Source organism: Ranitomeya imitator, chromosome 3 (assembly GCF_032444005.1).
Source record: "Ranitomeya imitator isolate aRanImi1 chromosome 3, aRanImi1.pri, whole genome shotgun sequence".
In the NCBI taxonomy this organism is placed as follows: domain Eukaryota; kingdom Metazoa; phylum Chordata; class Amphibia; order Anura; family Dendrobatidae; genus Ranitomeya; species Ranitomeya imitator.
In genome coordinates this window covers 176,244,962-176,262,484 of record NC_091284.1, presented here as the reverse complement: position 1 = coordinate 176,262,484, position 17,523 = coordinate 176,244,962, and the positions used below count along the sequence as shown (strand labels likewise).

The 17,523-nt window shown below is 44.3% G+C and overlaps 1 protein-coding gene across 6 annotated transcripts in view; it reads right to left on the bottom strand.

The window, feature by feature from the left end:
- USP9X (ubiquitin specific peptidase 9 X-linked) overlaps positions 1–17,523 on the bottom strand; it is a 241,980-nt gene that overhangs the window by 30,181 nt on the left and 194,276 nt on the right. For all 6 annotated transcript variants that reach the window (XM_069761633.1, XM_069761629.1, XM_069761631.1 and 3 more), the window contains exons 36-39: positions 5,143–5,266; positions 4,311–4,536; positions 4,063–4,192; positions 3,785–3,970 (exon numbers count right to left, since the gene is read on the bottom strand). In XM_069761633.1, coding sequence (XP_069617734.1) covers positions 3,785–3,970; positions 4,063–4,192; positions 4,311–4,536; positions 5,143–5,266 — 666 coding nt within the window. The remainder of the gene's footprint in view (positions 1–3,784; positions 3,971–4,062; positions 4,193–4,310; positions 4,537–5,142; positions 5,267–17,523) is intronic.

The following is a 17,523-nucleotide window of genomic DNA, read 5'->3' as shown; positions in this document are numbered from 1 at the left end:
CTAATAAACGCAGAATTTATTGACCTAAATTTACCACTAACATGAAGCCCAATATGTCACGAAAAAACAATCTCAGAACCGCCAGGATCCGTTGAAGCGTTCCTGAGTTATTACCTCATAAAGGGACACTGGTCAGAATTGCAAAAAACGGCAAGGTCTTTAAGGTCAAAATAGGCTGGGTCATGAAGAGGTTAAGACCAGGGAATACTGGTCATGCGCCCCTAAGAAAAGGTAATATTGGTCATGTGCCTTTAAGATCAGGTTATACGGGTCATATGCCTTTAAGACCAGGAACACTGGTCATGTACCTTTATGCAGTATTTCCATACTCTGGTGTGACTTCTATGAATAGGCCCAAGCCGGGGCCTAAATTTCTGCAGCCGGCGTGCACAATACCAGCGTTGCCGTGGGAAACGATCGCTCCAGTGCCAGGGAAGAAGCGCCAGAAAACATGGGCGGAACCGCGTTAGCGCACCATAGTGCGGGCGTGGCTTCCAGGATGCGCCTACATATCGGCCAAAGCCGGGGGCTAAATTTTTGCAGCCGGCCAGAGAATTACCTCAGGGAGGTGGGCCACAGGGAAGCTGAGGCTGCCTGTCAGCATGTGAATATCCCACTACAGAGGCCCATCGCTGATCCACTCACTATCAGTGCGCGACCCGGCATGGAGCCACCGCGGATGACTGGGTTTCAGCGCAGAGGAAAGCGCACGCACTATTGTTCTGCTGCAGGTGCATGGACAGAGGGATAAACCTCAATCCATCATCCCTTTGTTAGGGAGGTGGAGAGGAACCGTCCGCCTCCTTGTGCCATCCACTTTCACAGTGGTGGGACAGTGGGGGCCGCTCGGATGCCATAAAGAGGGGCCTCTGTACATCCACAGAGTTCAGTCCCGTCCCCGGGTGGACAGGGCCAGTTGTCCGGCATTAGGCCTGGCTCCAGAAGAGGATACATGGAGGCGACACTCCATGTGGTCGCCTGCTGCTGGTGTGGGGAGATTGGGACTCGAAGGAACCATCGCCCGTGAAGTGAGCTCAGGCATGGCTTCCCACGTCGCAGGAGAGGGTACGGGGAGGAACTCTCCGCGTGCTCGCCTGTTGATGATTCGGGGGAGATTGGAACCTTGAAAGGTTCCGTCGCCCCTTCACTCCGTTAAGTAAAAAATAAAAATTTAAAGAAAAGTAAAAATTAAAATAAAAACGTTAGGGTTTGAACCAGACCCAAGTACCTCCTAAAGACACTAAGCAAGAACTGGTTAGCTGAGAGCCAGCAGGAGGGTGTATACTGCAGGGGAGGAGCTAACTTTCTTTGCATCACTTGTATCAGCCTTCTAGTGGCAGCAGCATACACCCGCAGTCTGTGTCCCCCAATGAGGCGTAGTAGAAAAAAAAAAAAAATGTCGCCATATTCCGATACCTGTAGCGTCTCCATTTTTCGGGATCTGGGGTTGGATGAGGGTTTATTTTTTTGCGCACCAAGCTGACGTTTTTAGTGATACCATTTTGGTGCAGATACGTTCTTTTGATCGCCCGTTATTGCATTTTAATGCAATGTTGCTGCGACCAAAAAACGTAATTCGGGCGTTTCAAATTTTTTCTTGCTACGCCGTTTAGTGATCAGGTTAATCCTTTTTTTTCTTGATAGATTGAGAAATTCTGAACGCGGCGATACCAAATATGTGCGATTCTGAACCAAATATGTGTATATTTTATTTTTATTGTTTTATTTGGGGCGAAAAGGGGGGGGGTGATTAAAACTTTTATATTTTATTTATTTCATATTTTTTTAAACTTTTTTTTGTTTTTACTTTTGCCATGCTTCAATAGCCTCCATGGGAGGCTAGAAGCTTGCACAACTCGATCAGCTCTGCTACATAGAAGCGATGCATAGATCACCTCTATGTAGTAGAATTACAGGCTTGCTATGAGCCCCGACCACAGGATTGCGCTCACAGCAAGCAGGCATCAACAACCATGGAGGTCTCAAGGAGACCTCTGGTTGTTATGGCGACGCATCACTGACCATGTGACGGGGTCGGCGATGAGCGCATTTCTGGCCAGATGTGTTAGTTAAATGCCACTGTCAGCGGCATTTAACTAGTTAATAGCGGCGGGTGGATCGCGATTCCACCAGTCGCTATTGCGGGCACATGTCAGCTGTTCAAAAACAGCTGACATGTCGCGGCTTTGATATGGGCTCACCGCCGGAGGCCACATCAAAGCAGGGGCTCTGACCTCAGACGTACTATCCCATCCAAGGTCAGAAAGGGGCTAAAGGTACCGTCACACTTAGCGACGCTGCAGCGATACCGACAACGATCCGGATCGCTGCAGCGTCGCTGTTTGGTCGCTGGAGAGCTGTCACACAGACCGCTCTCCAGCGACCAACGATGCCGGTAACCAGGGTAAACATCGGGTAACTAAGTGCAGGGCCACGCTTAGTAACCCGATGTTTACCCTGGTTACCATCCTAAAAGTAAAAAAAACAAACACTACATACTTACCTACAGCCGTCTGTCCTCCAGCGCTGTGCTCTGCACTCCTCCTGTACTGTCTGTGTGAGCACAGCGGTCGGAAAGCAGAGCGGTGACGTCACCGCTCTGCTTTCCGGCTGACCGACGCTCACAGCCAGTACAGGAGGAGTGCAGAGCACAGCGCTGGAGGACAGACGGCTGTAGGTAAGGATGTAGTGTTTGTTTTTTTTACTTTTAGGATGGTAACCAGTGAAGACATCGCTGAATCGGTGTCACACACGCCGATTCAGCGATGTCTGCGGGGACTCCAGCGACCAAATAAAGTTCTGGACTTTCTTCCCCGACCAGCGACAGCACAGCAGGGGCCTGATCGCTGCTGCCTGTCACACTGGACGATATCGCTAGCGAGGACGCTGCAACGTCACGGATCGCTAGCAATATCGTCTAGTGTGACGGTACCTTAACACACGATTGGAGATGTAGGGTCATATGATGATACACCAGTAGTAGACCTTCTGGGACCAAGATTTATCTCCTGAGATTTGTACTTTTTTTTTTTATTTATACAAAACTAACTTGAGAAATATCAATTTAACCAATTGTGCAATTTTTAACTTTTTTCGCTTCCATCTTCAATGAGCCCTTATGCAGGATTTTCTTTACCGAATTAGTTGTAGTTTTGAATGACACCGTTCATATTACTAACTTATTCCAGGATCCAAGAAGTAACGTTTCTCCTTGTGAAGAGTAACATGTTAAGAATGTTGAGATGAGGAGACTTAAAGCCGCAATGCTCCCCTTGGAAATATGCAAATTGTCTCTTCAGAGCGGAAGAGGACTAGAACTGTAGTGCCACCTATTGGAAGTAGCAATCCTAACAGTCAATGTCGACCCTTTAACGAGCCTCGTCACATGACTTAGGATAAAAGCCAAACCAGAATCTCAAATTGCAGATTGAGATTCTGGTTTGGCTTTTATTCTGAGTGATGCGACAAGGCTTGTTAAAGGGTCGACATTGACTTATGATTGCTACTTCCAATAGGTGGCACTAGAGTTCTAGTCCTCTTCCTCTCTGAAGAGACAATTAACTTATTCCAGTGCAGAACTCTCAGCAACACTGCTGCATACTTGCTTCATGGCTCTGCTGCTTCTGTATATGATACCATAGGGAAGTGAGGGGGAAGGGAAAAATAAAACCTCATCCCTCAGCTGCACATGTGTAATCTGAGGAAAAGCAGATGCTGTTTTTTTTTCACACACACACTTGGGTTTTTACTCATGTTGTGAAATAAGTGTATTTTAGTGCGTTACCATTTATAGAAGACTGCATACGCGATGATACATCGCAACACCGGATTAGCTGTGACACTACAGTGTACAATTTGCCCAATTCAGCATACTGATATTTGATTGGAGGACCTGGCCCTTCATCCATTGCTACTAGCATAAATGTTGCAGGCACATTGAGTTTTAAGAGCTGGGTCTTTTCTTGCATGCCTGTAAAAAGAAATAAAAAAGGTAAGGTCCGTATTAACTTAGCTCTTAATGGTCACCTTAAGCTTGACTAATCTAAAGACAGTTACTCTTACCAAGATTAGCATACATGACAAAAAGGTTGAAGTACTGCTGTAAATGACGTCCATGCTCGGAAACTTCTCTTCTCAAAAGGTTCAAGACAGCCCTCAGCAACTGATCACTCAGGCTCAAATTATCGTAAGTCTAAAAAAATATATGAACGAAATTAAAGTAAGAACCAGAACTTGACTCCTAGATGTAGAGACGAGAGAAATACAGTCATGAAAGAAGATGACGGTTGATAGGAAAAATGTACACCTACCTGGCTGGATGGTCCAGGTGAGGCAAAGGGTAAAGTACAGGGTCCATCTTGCAAAGAAAAATGTGCAATAAATACTACCAATTTTGCAAAAGCTCCTCTAACTTCAGCACTAGGGCATTCCAGAAGATATTCAGAAAAACGATTTGGATAAGCAAAGAGAACGCCATGAGCAAACCAGTAGCGAACATTCTTGCTGTGGCGAAGCAAGATGCACAAAGCGTCATACCTGGAAAAAAAAGCATTAAACCAAGTCAGAAGAACAAAATCTAAACTACACTAAAAGTAGCCAATTGTTTTCAGATGGATGCTGCAGAGGAAAACATCTGAAACATGTTTCATATGTATGGAAACAGTTAATCCTATTTTCTGAGAGAACGTAGTGGGCATGCTTTGACTGATGCAGGAAGGACCTGAGAATTAGGCTGTGTGCACACGTTGCTGTTTTTTTGTGGTTTTTCCTGATAAAAATGCTATAAAACCGCGCAAAAAAAAAAAAAAAAAAAAAAAAAAAACCGCATACAATAAGCATCCCATCATTTAGAATGAATTCCGCATGTTTTGTGCACATTATGCGTTTTTTTCCGCGAAAAAAACGCAATCGCGGTAAAAAAACGCAGCATGTTCATTAACTTTGCAGGTTTTTTTTGCGGATTTCCCACTACAAAATGCAATGGGGAATGTCCGGAAAAAACCGCATGCAGATTTCTTGCAGAAAATTTCAGGTTTTTCTCAGGAATTTTCTGCGAGAAATCCTGAACGTATGCACATAGCCTTACAGGTTCATGTGTCAATGTAAGGCACAAGCATTCAGGTGCTAAGCAGATCCACTTACCAGTCACTGGCAGGCCCACGGACCACTTTCTTTGTATGAAATCCTGTGGTAAATAAGAATTTAGCAGCAAGCTGTATACTAATCATGGTGATTTCTTCTGGCTCAGGCATCAAATGCTCTTGCCCTGAAAATAAACAAATATATATGCATTATGTAAAACACACAGAAATGTACACAATACTACATAAAAAAAAACGACCACCACAAGACGTGTCTTTTTTTTCCCATATAATCCAATGAGATGTCTGACAAAACTATTTTTTAAATCTGTATTCAATGTGCTGGAGTATGGGGGCATGAGCTGCAGCTATGCGAGTCTTTACAGCAGCCACATGGACAGAAAAATTACTGCACCGTAGAGGTTGCGCTGAGGTGAAATGACTGCACCATCACCCGTGTAGAGGTTGCGCTGAGGTGAAATGACTGCACCATCACCGATGTAGAGGTTGCGCTGAGGTGAAATGACTGCACCATCACCGGTGTAGAGGTTGTGCTGAGGTGAAATGACTGCACCGTCACCCGTGTAGAGGTTGCGCTGAGATGAAATGACTGCACCGTCACCCGTGCAGAGGTTGAGGTGAAATGACTGCAGTCACCCGTGTAGAGGTTTTGCTGAGGTGAAATGACTGCACCGTCACACATGTAGAGGTTGCGCTGAGGTGAAATGACTGCACCGTCACCAGTGTAGAGGTTGAGGTGAAATGACTGCACCGTCACCCATGTAGAGGTTGCGCTGAGGTGAAATGAGTGCACCGTCACCCATGTAGAGGTTGTGCTGTGGTGAAATGACTGCACCGTCATCGGTGTAGAGGTTGCGCTGAGATGAAATGATTGCACCGTCACCTCAGCAGAGGTTGCATTGAGGTGAAGTGACTGCACTATGACCTGTGCAGAGGTTGAGTTGAGGTGAAATGACTGCACTGACCTGTGCAGAGGAGTTGAGGTAAGCTACAGCCATCACATATTGTAAATAGTGTGATTATGTGACACTAAGGCTGCCGTCACACTAGCAGTATTTGGTCAGTATTTTACATCAGTATTTGTAAGCCAAAACCAGGAGTGGGGGATAAATACAGAAGTGGTGCATATGTTTCTATTATACTTTCCCTCTAATTGTTCCACTCCTGGTTTTGGCTTTACAAATACTGATGTAAAATACTAATATAAAATACTGGCCAAATACTGCTAGTGTGACAGCAGCCTAATAGTTTCATATTTGGGGAAAACCATCTGCAAGACTGCACATATGACAGATTAGCTCTCCGAATCAACGCTCCATGACAGTGCGCATAACCGATTATATTATATTTTTCAAGAAAGCATCCTTTCCCTTCTTGAGTTAACACTGTAAAAATATTGTAACAAAGATCTCTGTACTGTCCCCTGATATTTGTACATTGGAAAAACAATGCTTTGGGGCAACCTTATTACAAACTGAATAACCCCAAGTTCAATAACCTCTGATGGTATTACAGTCCACAAATTCCCTTAAAGGGAACCTGGCAGCAGGATTGTGCACAGTAACAGGTCCGCGCAGTTATACTGATTACAATGATACCTTAGTTGATGAAATTCGTCTTGTGGTTGAGGTAATGATATGCTCGTGCTCCGAGGGTGGCCTGTGGGGGGGGGGGGGGGGGGGGGGTCTTCATGTGGTGCTCTGCTTAGGTATTTATAATGCAGGCTGCTGACAGGTCACTGATTCCTCACTGACCTGCCCTCTAGTTAGCAATGAATATAATATATACACATTTAAAAAAAAAAAAAAAACCTTCAGCAGGTAGACGCCAGTCGTGTCACCTACGCTGCAGCATAATCGCATGTAAAATGTGCATGTAATTATTATGATTAAATATCAGGATAACCTCAAACTGAAAAAAAAAAAAGAAAAACAATCTGAAAATGGCACCCGCCGCGCCTACTGCGCCATCTTGGAGGAATTTTTTTTCTCTAGCAAGATGGCGCCGCCGGGGCATACGCCATTTTCAAATGCATTTTTTTAAAAATATCAGGATAACCTCAACCATAATAATTACCATATATACTCGTGTATAAGGCCGCTTTCACACATCAGTTTGCCATCAGTCACAATACGTGGAATGCTGGGGAAAAAAAAAACGGTTCCGTCGCAGATTGTGAAAAACTGATGACACGGATCTGTTTTTTTCGCCGGATCGGACTAGCTGAACTAGCTATTTGGAGCCTTAAAAAAAAAAATCCGGCGCCGGATTCCGTCATATGACAGATCCGGTGGTGCCATAGGCTTCCATTCTAGCAAACGACGGACGGCGACGGGTCAGTTGCTGTCAGTTTTTCGATGAACACAAACTTATACTAAGTCAGTTTTCTCCGGCCACCGGATAAACCATTTTCGATGGATCTGGCAAACGACAGATGAAACGTGAGGCCATCCGTCGCTAATACAAGTCTATGAGAAAAAACGGATCCGGTGGCAACATTAAAAAAAATGCGCCGGATTGAGACTGACGTCAAAAGACGTGTGAAAGCAGCCTAGGTCGACCCGAGTAAAAGCCGATTAACCTAATTTTGCCACAAAAAAGTGGGAAAACTTATTGATTCGCGTATAAGCTGGGTATGCATTATCCCCTCATCCCTATCCTGGTACGCATGGCTCCCCATCACTATCGTTGTATGCATTGCTCCTTATTCTTGTACGCATGGCTCCTAAAAAAAAAAAAAAAAAAAAAAAAAATCCTACTTACCTTACCAGCGCAACCTCGCTGCATCTCGTTCCATGCCAGCTGCTCTTCCGGCCGAGCGATCACGTGTTCCCCAGCTCATTAAAGTAATGAATAATCACTCCACACTTGTGGGAGTGGAGAGATGTGAATATTCATTACCTTAATGAGCGGAGTCAAGTGATCACTTGGCCAGAAGAGCTGCTGGCACCGGAATGAGATGCAGCGAGGGCGCGCAGGAAAGGTAAGTAGGATGTGTGCTGGAAGCCGGCAGCTGAAACTTTGCGCGCTATAAGAGAAATTAATATTCATTGCCAGGGCAGTGAATATTCGTTTCCCTTTAGCAGCGGGCACAGGCTTTAGCTGCAGCCACTGGCTCCTGCCTCTGTGCTCCACCTCAGTCTTTCTGGGACAAGGACTAGTGTATAAGCCGCAGGGGGAGGGGATTATTTTCAGCACAAAACAAATGTGCTAAAAAAAAACCTCAGCTTATTATTGAGAATAATGGGGATAGGGGAAAATATGTGTAAGTGGGTTAAGAGCTGGCTCAGGGATAGGAAACAGGGTGGTTATTAATGGAGCACACTCGAACTGGGTCGCGGTTAGCAGTGGGGTACCACAGGGGTCAGTATTGGGCTCTATTCTTTTTAACATTTATTAATGACCTTGTAGGGGGCATTCAGAGCAGAATTTCAATATTTGAAGATGACACTAAACTCTGCAGGGTAATCAATACAGAGGAAGACAATTTTATATTACAGGACTATTTATGTAAACTAGAAGCTTGGGCTGATAACTGGCAAATGAGCTTTAACCCCTTTACCCCCAAGGGTGGTTTGCACGTTAATGACCGGGCCAATTTTTACAATTCTGACCACTGTCCCTTTATGAGGTTATAACTCTGGAACGCTTCAATGGATCCTGGTGATTCTGACATTGTTTTCTCGTGACATATTGTACTTCATGACAATGGTAAAAATTATTTGATAGTACCTGCGTTTATTTGTGAAAAAAAACGGAAATTTGGCGAAAATTATGAAAATTTCGCAATTTTCCAACTTTGAATTTTTATGCAATTAAATCACAGGGATATGTCACACAAAATACTTAATAAATAACATTTCCCACATGTCTACTTTACATCAGCACAATTTTGGAAACAAAATTTTTTTTTGTTAGGGAGTTATAAGGGTTAAAAGTTGACCAGCAATTCTCATTTCTACAACACCATTTTATTTTAGGGACCACATCTCATTTGAAGTCATTTTGAGGGGTCTATATGATAGAAAATACCCAAGTGTGACACCATTCTAAAAACTACACCCCTCAAGGTGCTCAAAACCATATTCAAGAAGTTTATTAACCCTTCTGGTGCTTCACAGGAATTTTTTGAATGTTTAAATAAAAATGAACATTTAACTTTTTTTCACAAAAAATGTAATTCAGCTCCAATTTGTTTTATTTTACCAAGGGTAACAGGAGAAAATGGACCCCAAACATTGTTGTACAATTTGTCCTGAGTATGCCAATACCCCACATGTGGGGGTAAACCACTGTTTGGGCGCATGGCAGAGCTCGGAAGCGAAGGAGTGCCATTTGACTTTCAATGCAAAATTGACTGGAATTGAGATGGGACGCCATGTTTCGTTTGGAGAGCCCCTGATGTGGCTAAACATTGAAACCCCCCACAAGTGACACCATTTTGGAAAGTAGACCCCCTAAGGAACTTATCTAGAGGTGTGGTGAGCACTTTGACCCAACAAGTGCTTCACAGAAGTTTATAATGTAGAACCGTAAAAATAAAAAATCATATTTTTTCACAAAAATTATCTTTTCGCCCCCAATTTTTTATTTTCCCAAGGGTAAGAGAAGAAATTGGACCCCAAAAGTTGTTGTACAATTTGTCCTGAGTACGCTGATAGCCCATATGTGGGGGTAAACCACTGTTTGGGCGGATGGGAGAGCTCGGAAGGGAAGGAGCGCCGTTTGACTTTTCAATGCAAAATTGACAGGAATTGAGATGGGACCTCATGTTGCGTTTGAAGAGCCACTGATGTGCCTAAACATTGAAACCCCCCACAAGTGACACCATTTTGGAAAGTAGACCCCCTAAGGAACTTATCTAGAGGTGTGGTGAGCACTTTGACCCACCAAGTGCTTCACAGAAGTTTATAATGCAGAGCCGTAAAAATAAAAAAAAATTTTCCCACAAAAATTATTTTTTTAGCCCCCAGTTTTGTATTTTCCTGAGGGTAACAGGAGAAATTGGACCCCAAAATTTGTTGCCCAATTTGTCCTGAGTGCGATGATACACCATATGTGGGGGGAACCACTGTTTGGGCACATGGGAGGGCTCAGAAGGGAAGGAGTGCCATTTGAATGCAGACTTAGATGGAATGGTCTGCAGGTGTCACATTGCGTTTGCAGAGCCCCTAATGTACCTAAACAGTAGAAACCCCCCACAAGTGACACCATTTTGGAAAGTAGACCCCCTTAGGAACTTATCTAGATGTGTGCTGAGCGCTTTGACCCACCAAGGGCTTCACAGAAGTTTATAATGGAGAGCCGTAAAAATAAAACTAAAATTTTTTCCCACAAAAATTATTTTTTAGCCCCCAGTTTTGTATTTTCCCGAGGGTAACAGGAGAAATTCGACCCCACAATTTGTTGTCCAATTTGTCCTGAGTGCGCTGATACCCCATATGTGGGGGGGAACCACTGTTTGGGCGCATGGGAGGGCTCGGAAGGGAAGGAGCTCCATTTGGAATGAGGACTTAGATGGAATGGTCTGCAGGTGTCACATTGCATTTGCAGAGCCCCTAATGTACCTAAACAGTAGAAACCTCCCACAAGTGACACCATTTTGGAAACTAGACCCCCTAAGGAACTCATCTAGATGTGTTGTGATAGCTTTGAACCCCCAAGTGTTTCACTACAGTTTGTAACGCAGAGCCGTGAAAATTAAAAAAAAAAAATCTTTCCCTCCAAAATTATTTTTTAGCCCCCAGTTTTGTATTTTCCCGAGGGTAAGAGGAGAAATTCGACCCCAAAAGTTGTTGTCCAATTTGTCCTGAGTACGCTGATACCCCGTATGTTGGGGGAAACCACCGTTTGAGCGCATGGCAGAGCTCGGAAGGGAAGGAGCGCCATTTGGAATGCAGACTTAGATGGAATGGTCTGCAGACGTCACATTGCGTTTGCAGAACCCCTAATGTACCTAAACAGTAGAAACCCCCCACAAGTGACCCCATATTGGAAACTAGACCCCCCAGGGAACTAATCTAGATGTGTTGTGAGAACTTTGAACCCCCAAGTGTTTCACTACAGTTTATAACGCAGAGCCGTGAAAATAAAAAATCTTTTTTTTTCCCCACAAAAAATATGTTTTAGCCCCGAGTTTTGTATTTTCCCAAGGGTAACAGGAGAAATTGGACCCCAAATGTTGTTGTCCTATTTGTCCTGAGTACGCTGATACCCCATATGTTGGGGTAAACCCCTGTTTGGGCACACGGGAGAGCTCGGAAGGGAAGAAGCACGGTTTTACTTTTTCAACGCAGAATTGGCTGGAATTGAGATCGGACGCCATGTCGCGTTTGGAGAGCCCCTGATGTGCCTAAACAGTGGAAACCCCCCAATTATAACTGAAACCCTAATCCAAACACATCCCTAACCCTAATCCCAACAGTAACCCTAACCACACCTCTAACCCTGACACACCCCTAACCCTAATCCCAACCCTATTCCCAACCGTAAATGTAATCTAAACCCTAACTGTAACTTTAGCCCCAACCCAAACTGTAGCCCTAGCCCTAACCCTAGCCCTAACCCTAGCCCTAACCCTAACCCTAGCCCTAACCCTAGCCCTAACCCTAGCCCTAAACCTAACCCTAGCCCTAACCCTAGCCCTAACCCTAGCCCTAACCCTAGCCCTAACCCTAGCCCTAACTCTAACCCTAGCCCTAATGGGAAAATGGAAATAAATACATTTTTTAAATTTTTCCCTAACTAAGGGGGTGATGAAGGGGGGTTTGATTTACTTTTATAGCGGGTTTTTTAGCGGATTTTTATGATTGGCAGCCGTCACACACTGAAAGACGCTTTTTATTGCAAAAAATATTTTTTGCGTTACCACATTTTGAGAGCTATAATTTTTCTATATTTTGGTCCACAGAGTCATGTGAGGTCTTGTTTTTTGCGGGACGAGTTGATGTTTTTATTGGTAACATTTTCGGGCACGTGACATTTTTTGATCGCTTTTTATTCCGATTTTTGTGAGGCAGAATGACCAAAAACCAGCTATTCATGAATTTCTTTTGGGGGAGGCGTTTATACCGTTCCGCGTTTGGTAAAATTGATGAAGCAGTTTTATTCTTCGGGTCAGTACGATTACAGCGATACCTCATTTATATCATTTTTTTTGTGTTTTGGCGCTTTTATACGATAAAAACTATTTTATAGAAAAAATAATTATTTTTGCATCACTTTATTCTCAGGACTATAACTTTTTTTTTTTTTTGTTGCTGATGATGCTGTATGGCGGCTCGTTTTTTGCGGGACAAGATGACGTTTTCAGCGGTACCATGGTTAGTTATATCTGTCTTTTTGATCGCGTGTTATTCCACTTTTTGTTCGGCGGTATGATAATAAAGCGTTGTTTTTTGCCTCGTTTTTTTTTTTTTTTTTCTTACGGTGTTTACTGAAGGGGTTAACTAGTGGGCCAGTTTTATAGGTCGGGCCGTTACGGACGCGGCGATACTAAATATGTGTACTTTTATTGTTTTGTTTTTTTTATTTAGATAAAGAAATGTATTTATGGGAATAATATTTTTTTTTTTTTTTCATTATTTTGGAATATTTTTTTTTATTTTTTTTTTTACACATTTGAAATTTTTTTTTTTTACTTTTTTACTTTGTCCCAGGGGGGGACATCACAGATCAGTGATCTGACAGTTTGCACAGCACTCTGTCAGATCACTGATCTGACATGCAGCGCTGCAGCCTTCACAGTGCCTGCTCTGAGCAGGCTCTGTGAAGCCACCTCCCTCCCTGCAGGACCCGGATCCGCGGCCATCTTGGATCCGGGGCTGGAGGGAGCAGGGAGGGAGGTAAGACCCTCGCAGCAACGCGATCACATCGCGTTGCTGCGGGGGGCTCAGGGAAGCCCGCAGGGAGCCCCCTCCCTGCGCGGTGCTTCCCTGTACCGCCGGCACATCGCGATCATCTTTGATCGCGGTGTGCCGGGGGTTAATGTGCCGGGGGCGGTCCGTGACCGCTCCTGGCACATAGTGCCGGATGTCAGCTGCGATAAACAGCTGACACCCGGCCGCGATCGGCGGCGCTCCCCCCGTGAGCGCTGCCGATCGCATATGACGTACTATTGCGTCCTTGGGAAGTAAAGCCCACCCCACATGGACGCAATAGTACGTCTAATGGCAGAAAGAAGTTAATGGGGATAAATGTAAGGTCGTGCACTTGGGTAGAAGTAATAAGATGTATAACTATGCGCTAAATTCTAATACTCTGGGTAAAATCGTCAATAAAAAAAAGACCTGGGTGTATCAGGCAGCTGCTACAAAGGCAAATAAAATAATGGGATGCATTAAAAGAGGCATAGATGCACATGAGGAGAACATAATTTTACCTCTATACAAGTCACTAGTTCGACCACACTTAGAATACTGTGCACAATTCTGGTCTCCGGTGTATAAGAAAGACATAGCTGAACTAGAGCGGGTGCAGAGAAGAGTGACCAAGGTTATTAGAGGACTGGGGGGGTCTGCAATACCAACATAGGTTATTACGCTTGGGGCTATTTGGTTTGGAAAAACAAAGACTAAGGGGTGATCTTATTTTAATGTATAAATATATGAGGGGACAGTACAAAGACCTTTCTGATGATCTTTTTAATCATAGACCTGAGACAGGGACAAGGGGGCATCCTTTACGTCTGGAGGAAAGAAGGTTTAGGCATAATAACAGACGCGGGTTCTTTACTGTAAGGCTATGTGCACACGTTGCGGATTAGGCAAGTATATATACTAGATTGTGGCCCGATTCTAACGCATCGGGTATTCTAGAATATGCATGTCCCCGTAGTATATGGACAATGATGATTCCAGAATTCGCGGCAGACTGTGCCCGTCGCTGGTTGGTCGAGGCAACCTTTATGACATCATCATCGCCATGGCAACCATTATGACATCTACGTCGATACTGTGCCCGTCGCTGATTGGTCGAGGCCTGGCCCGATTCAAACACATCGGGTATTCTAGAATATGTATGTATGTATGTATGTATGTATGTATGTATGTATGTACGTACGTACTGTATGGATGTATGTATGTATGTATGTATGTAGCGCTGTCAGTGGTGTTTAAATCCCGCACTAATATCACTGATTGGCTGATATCCGAGATAGACAGACAATTAGACCCTTAGACAACACAATGGCGGCACTTGACAGCAGTGAAGGACAATGATGATTCCAGAATTCGCGGCAGACTGTGCCCGTCGCTGATTGGTTGAGGCAACCTTTATGACATCGTCGCCATGCTGTGCCCGTCGCTGATTACCAATCAGAGACGCGGGATTTCCATGACAGAGACAGACAGAAAAACCCTTAGACAATTATATATATATATAGATATACACACATATATACAGTACAGACCAAAAGTTTGGACACACCTTCTCATTTAAAGATTTTTCTGTATTTTCATGACTATGAAAATTGTAAATTCACACTGAAGGCATCAAAACTATGAATTAACACATGTGGAATTATATACTTAACAAAAAAGTATGAAACAACTGAAAATATGTCTTATATTCTAGGTTCTTCAAAGTAGCCACCTTTTGCTTTGCACATTCTTGGCATTCTCTTGATGAGCTTCAAGAGGTAGTCACCGCAAATGGTCTTCCAACAATCTTGAAGGAGTTCCCAGAGATGCTTAGCACTCGTTGGCCCCTTTTGCCTTCACTCTGCGGTCAAGTTCACCCCAAACCATCTCGATTGGGTTCAGGTCTGGTGACTGTAGAGGCCAGGTCATCTGGCATAGCACCCCATCACTCTCCTTCTTTGTCAAATAGCCCTCACACAGCCTGGAGGTGTGTTTGGGGTCATTGTCCTGTTGAAAAATAAATGATGGTTCAACTAAACGCAAACCGGATGGAATAGCATGCCGCTGCAAGATGATGTGGTAGCCATGCTGGTTCAGTATGCCTTCAATTTTGAATAAATCCCCAACAGTGTCACCAGCAAAGCACCCCCATACCATCACACCTCCTCCTCCATGCTTCACGGTGGGAACCAGGCATGTAGAGTCCATCCGTTCACCTTTTCTGCGTCGCACAAAGACACAGTGGTAGGAACCAAAGATCTCAAATTTGGACTCATCAGACCAAAGCACAGATTTCCAATGGTCTAATGTTCATGCCTTGTGTTCTTTAGCCCAAAAATGTCTCTTCTGCTTGTTGCCTGTCCTTAGCAGTGGTTTCCTAGCAGCTATTTTACCATGAAGGCCTGCTGCACAAAGTCTCCTCATAACAGTTGTTGTAGAGATGTGTCTGCTGCTAGAACTTTGTGTGGCATTGACCTGGTCTCTAATCTGAGCTGCCGTTAACCTGCGATTTCTGTGGCTGGTGACTCGGATAAACTTATCCTCAGAAGCAGAAAGGACTCTTGGTCTTCCTTTCCTGAGGAAGCCCTCATGTGAGCCAGTTTATTTGTAGCACTTGATGGTTTTTGCCACTGCACTTGGGGACACTTTCAAAGTTTGCCCAATTTTTCGGACTGACTGACCCTCATTTCTTAAAGTAATGATGGCCACTCGTTTTTCTTTACTTAGCTGCTTTTTTCTTGCCATAATACAAATTCTAACAGTCTATTCAGTGGGACTATCAGCTGTGTGTCCACCAGACTTCTGCACAACACAACTGATGGTCCCAACCCTATTTATAAGGCAAGAAATCCCACTTATTAAACCTGACAGGGCACACCTGTGAAGTGAAAACCATTTCCGGTGACTACCTCTTGAAGCTCATCAAGAGAATGCCAAGAGTGTGCAAAGCAGTCATCAAAGCAAAAGGTGGCTACTTTGAAGAACCTAGAATATAAGACATAATTTCAGTTGTTTCACACTTTTTTAAGTATATAATTCCACATGTGTTAATTCATAGTTTTGATGCCTTCAGTGTGAATTTACAATTTTCATAGTCATGAAAATACAGAAAAATCTTTAAATGAGAAGCTATATATATATATTTTACACACACGAACCAGCTCTTCAACCTATCACTCACATCTGGTGTTTTCCCCTCCAGCTTTAAACATGCCTCAATCCCACCTATCCTCAAAAAGCCATCTCTTGACCCATCCTCTGTATCTAGCTATCCCCCTATAACACTTCTCCCATATGCCTCAAAACTACTGGAACAACACCTCCATCCTGAACTGTCCTCCCATCTATCTTCCTGCTCCCTCTTCGACCTCTTACAATCAGAATTCCGGTCACACCACTCCACTAAAACTGCTTTAACTAAGGTCACCAATGACCTATTAACCGCCAAGAGCAAGCGATACTACTCTGTCCTCGTCATCCTGGACCTGTCCTCTGTCTTTGACACAGTGGACCATTCCCTGTTGCTGCGGATCCTCTCATCCTTTGGCATCACAGACTTGGTCCTATCCTGGATCTCATCATACCTAACAGACAGGATATTCAGTGTCTCCCACACTCACACCACCTCCTCACCTCGCCTCCTGTCAGAGTCCCGCAAGGTTCAGTTTTAGGGCCCCTACTCTTCTCCATTTACACTTTTGGCCTGGGACAGCTCATAGAATCTCACGGCTTTCAGTATCATCTCTATGCTGGCGAGACACAGATCTACATTTCTGGACCAGATATCACCACCCTACTAACCAGAATCCCTCAATGTCTATCCGCTATTTCATCCTTCTTCCCCGCTAGATTTCTAAAACTTAACATGGACAAAACAGAATTCATAGTCTTTCCCCCATCTCACGCGACCTCCCCAATGAACCTATCCATTACAGTAAACGGCTGCTCACTCTCCCCAGTCCCACAAGCTCGCTGTCTCGAGGTAATCCTTGACACTGATCTCTCCTTCAAACCACATATCCAAGCTCTTTCCACTTCCTGCCGCCTTCAACAAAAATATTTAACGGATCCGTACATTCCTAAACCAAGAATCTGCAAAAACCCTAGTTCATGCCCTCATCTTCCACCTCGACTACTGTAACCTCCTGCTCTGTGGCCTCCCCTCTAACACTCCTCCAATCTATTCTAAACTCAGCTGCCCGACTAATCCACCTGTCCCCCGCTATTCCCTGGCCTCTCCCCTCTGTCAATCCTTTCACTGGCTCCCCATTACCCAGAGACTCCAGTACAAAAGCCTAACCATGACATACAAAGCCATCCACAACCTGTTTCCTAAATACATCTGTGACCTCGTCTCCCGGTACCTACCTGCACGCAACCTCCGGTCCTCACGATCTCCTTTCTCTACTCCCCTCTTATCTCCTCTTCCCACAATCGCATACAAGTTTTCTCCCGCGCATTACCCCTACTCTGGAACTCTCTACCACAACATAGACTGTCACCTGCCATCGAAACCTTCAAAAAGAACCTGAAGACCTACCTCTTCCGGCAAGCCTACAACC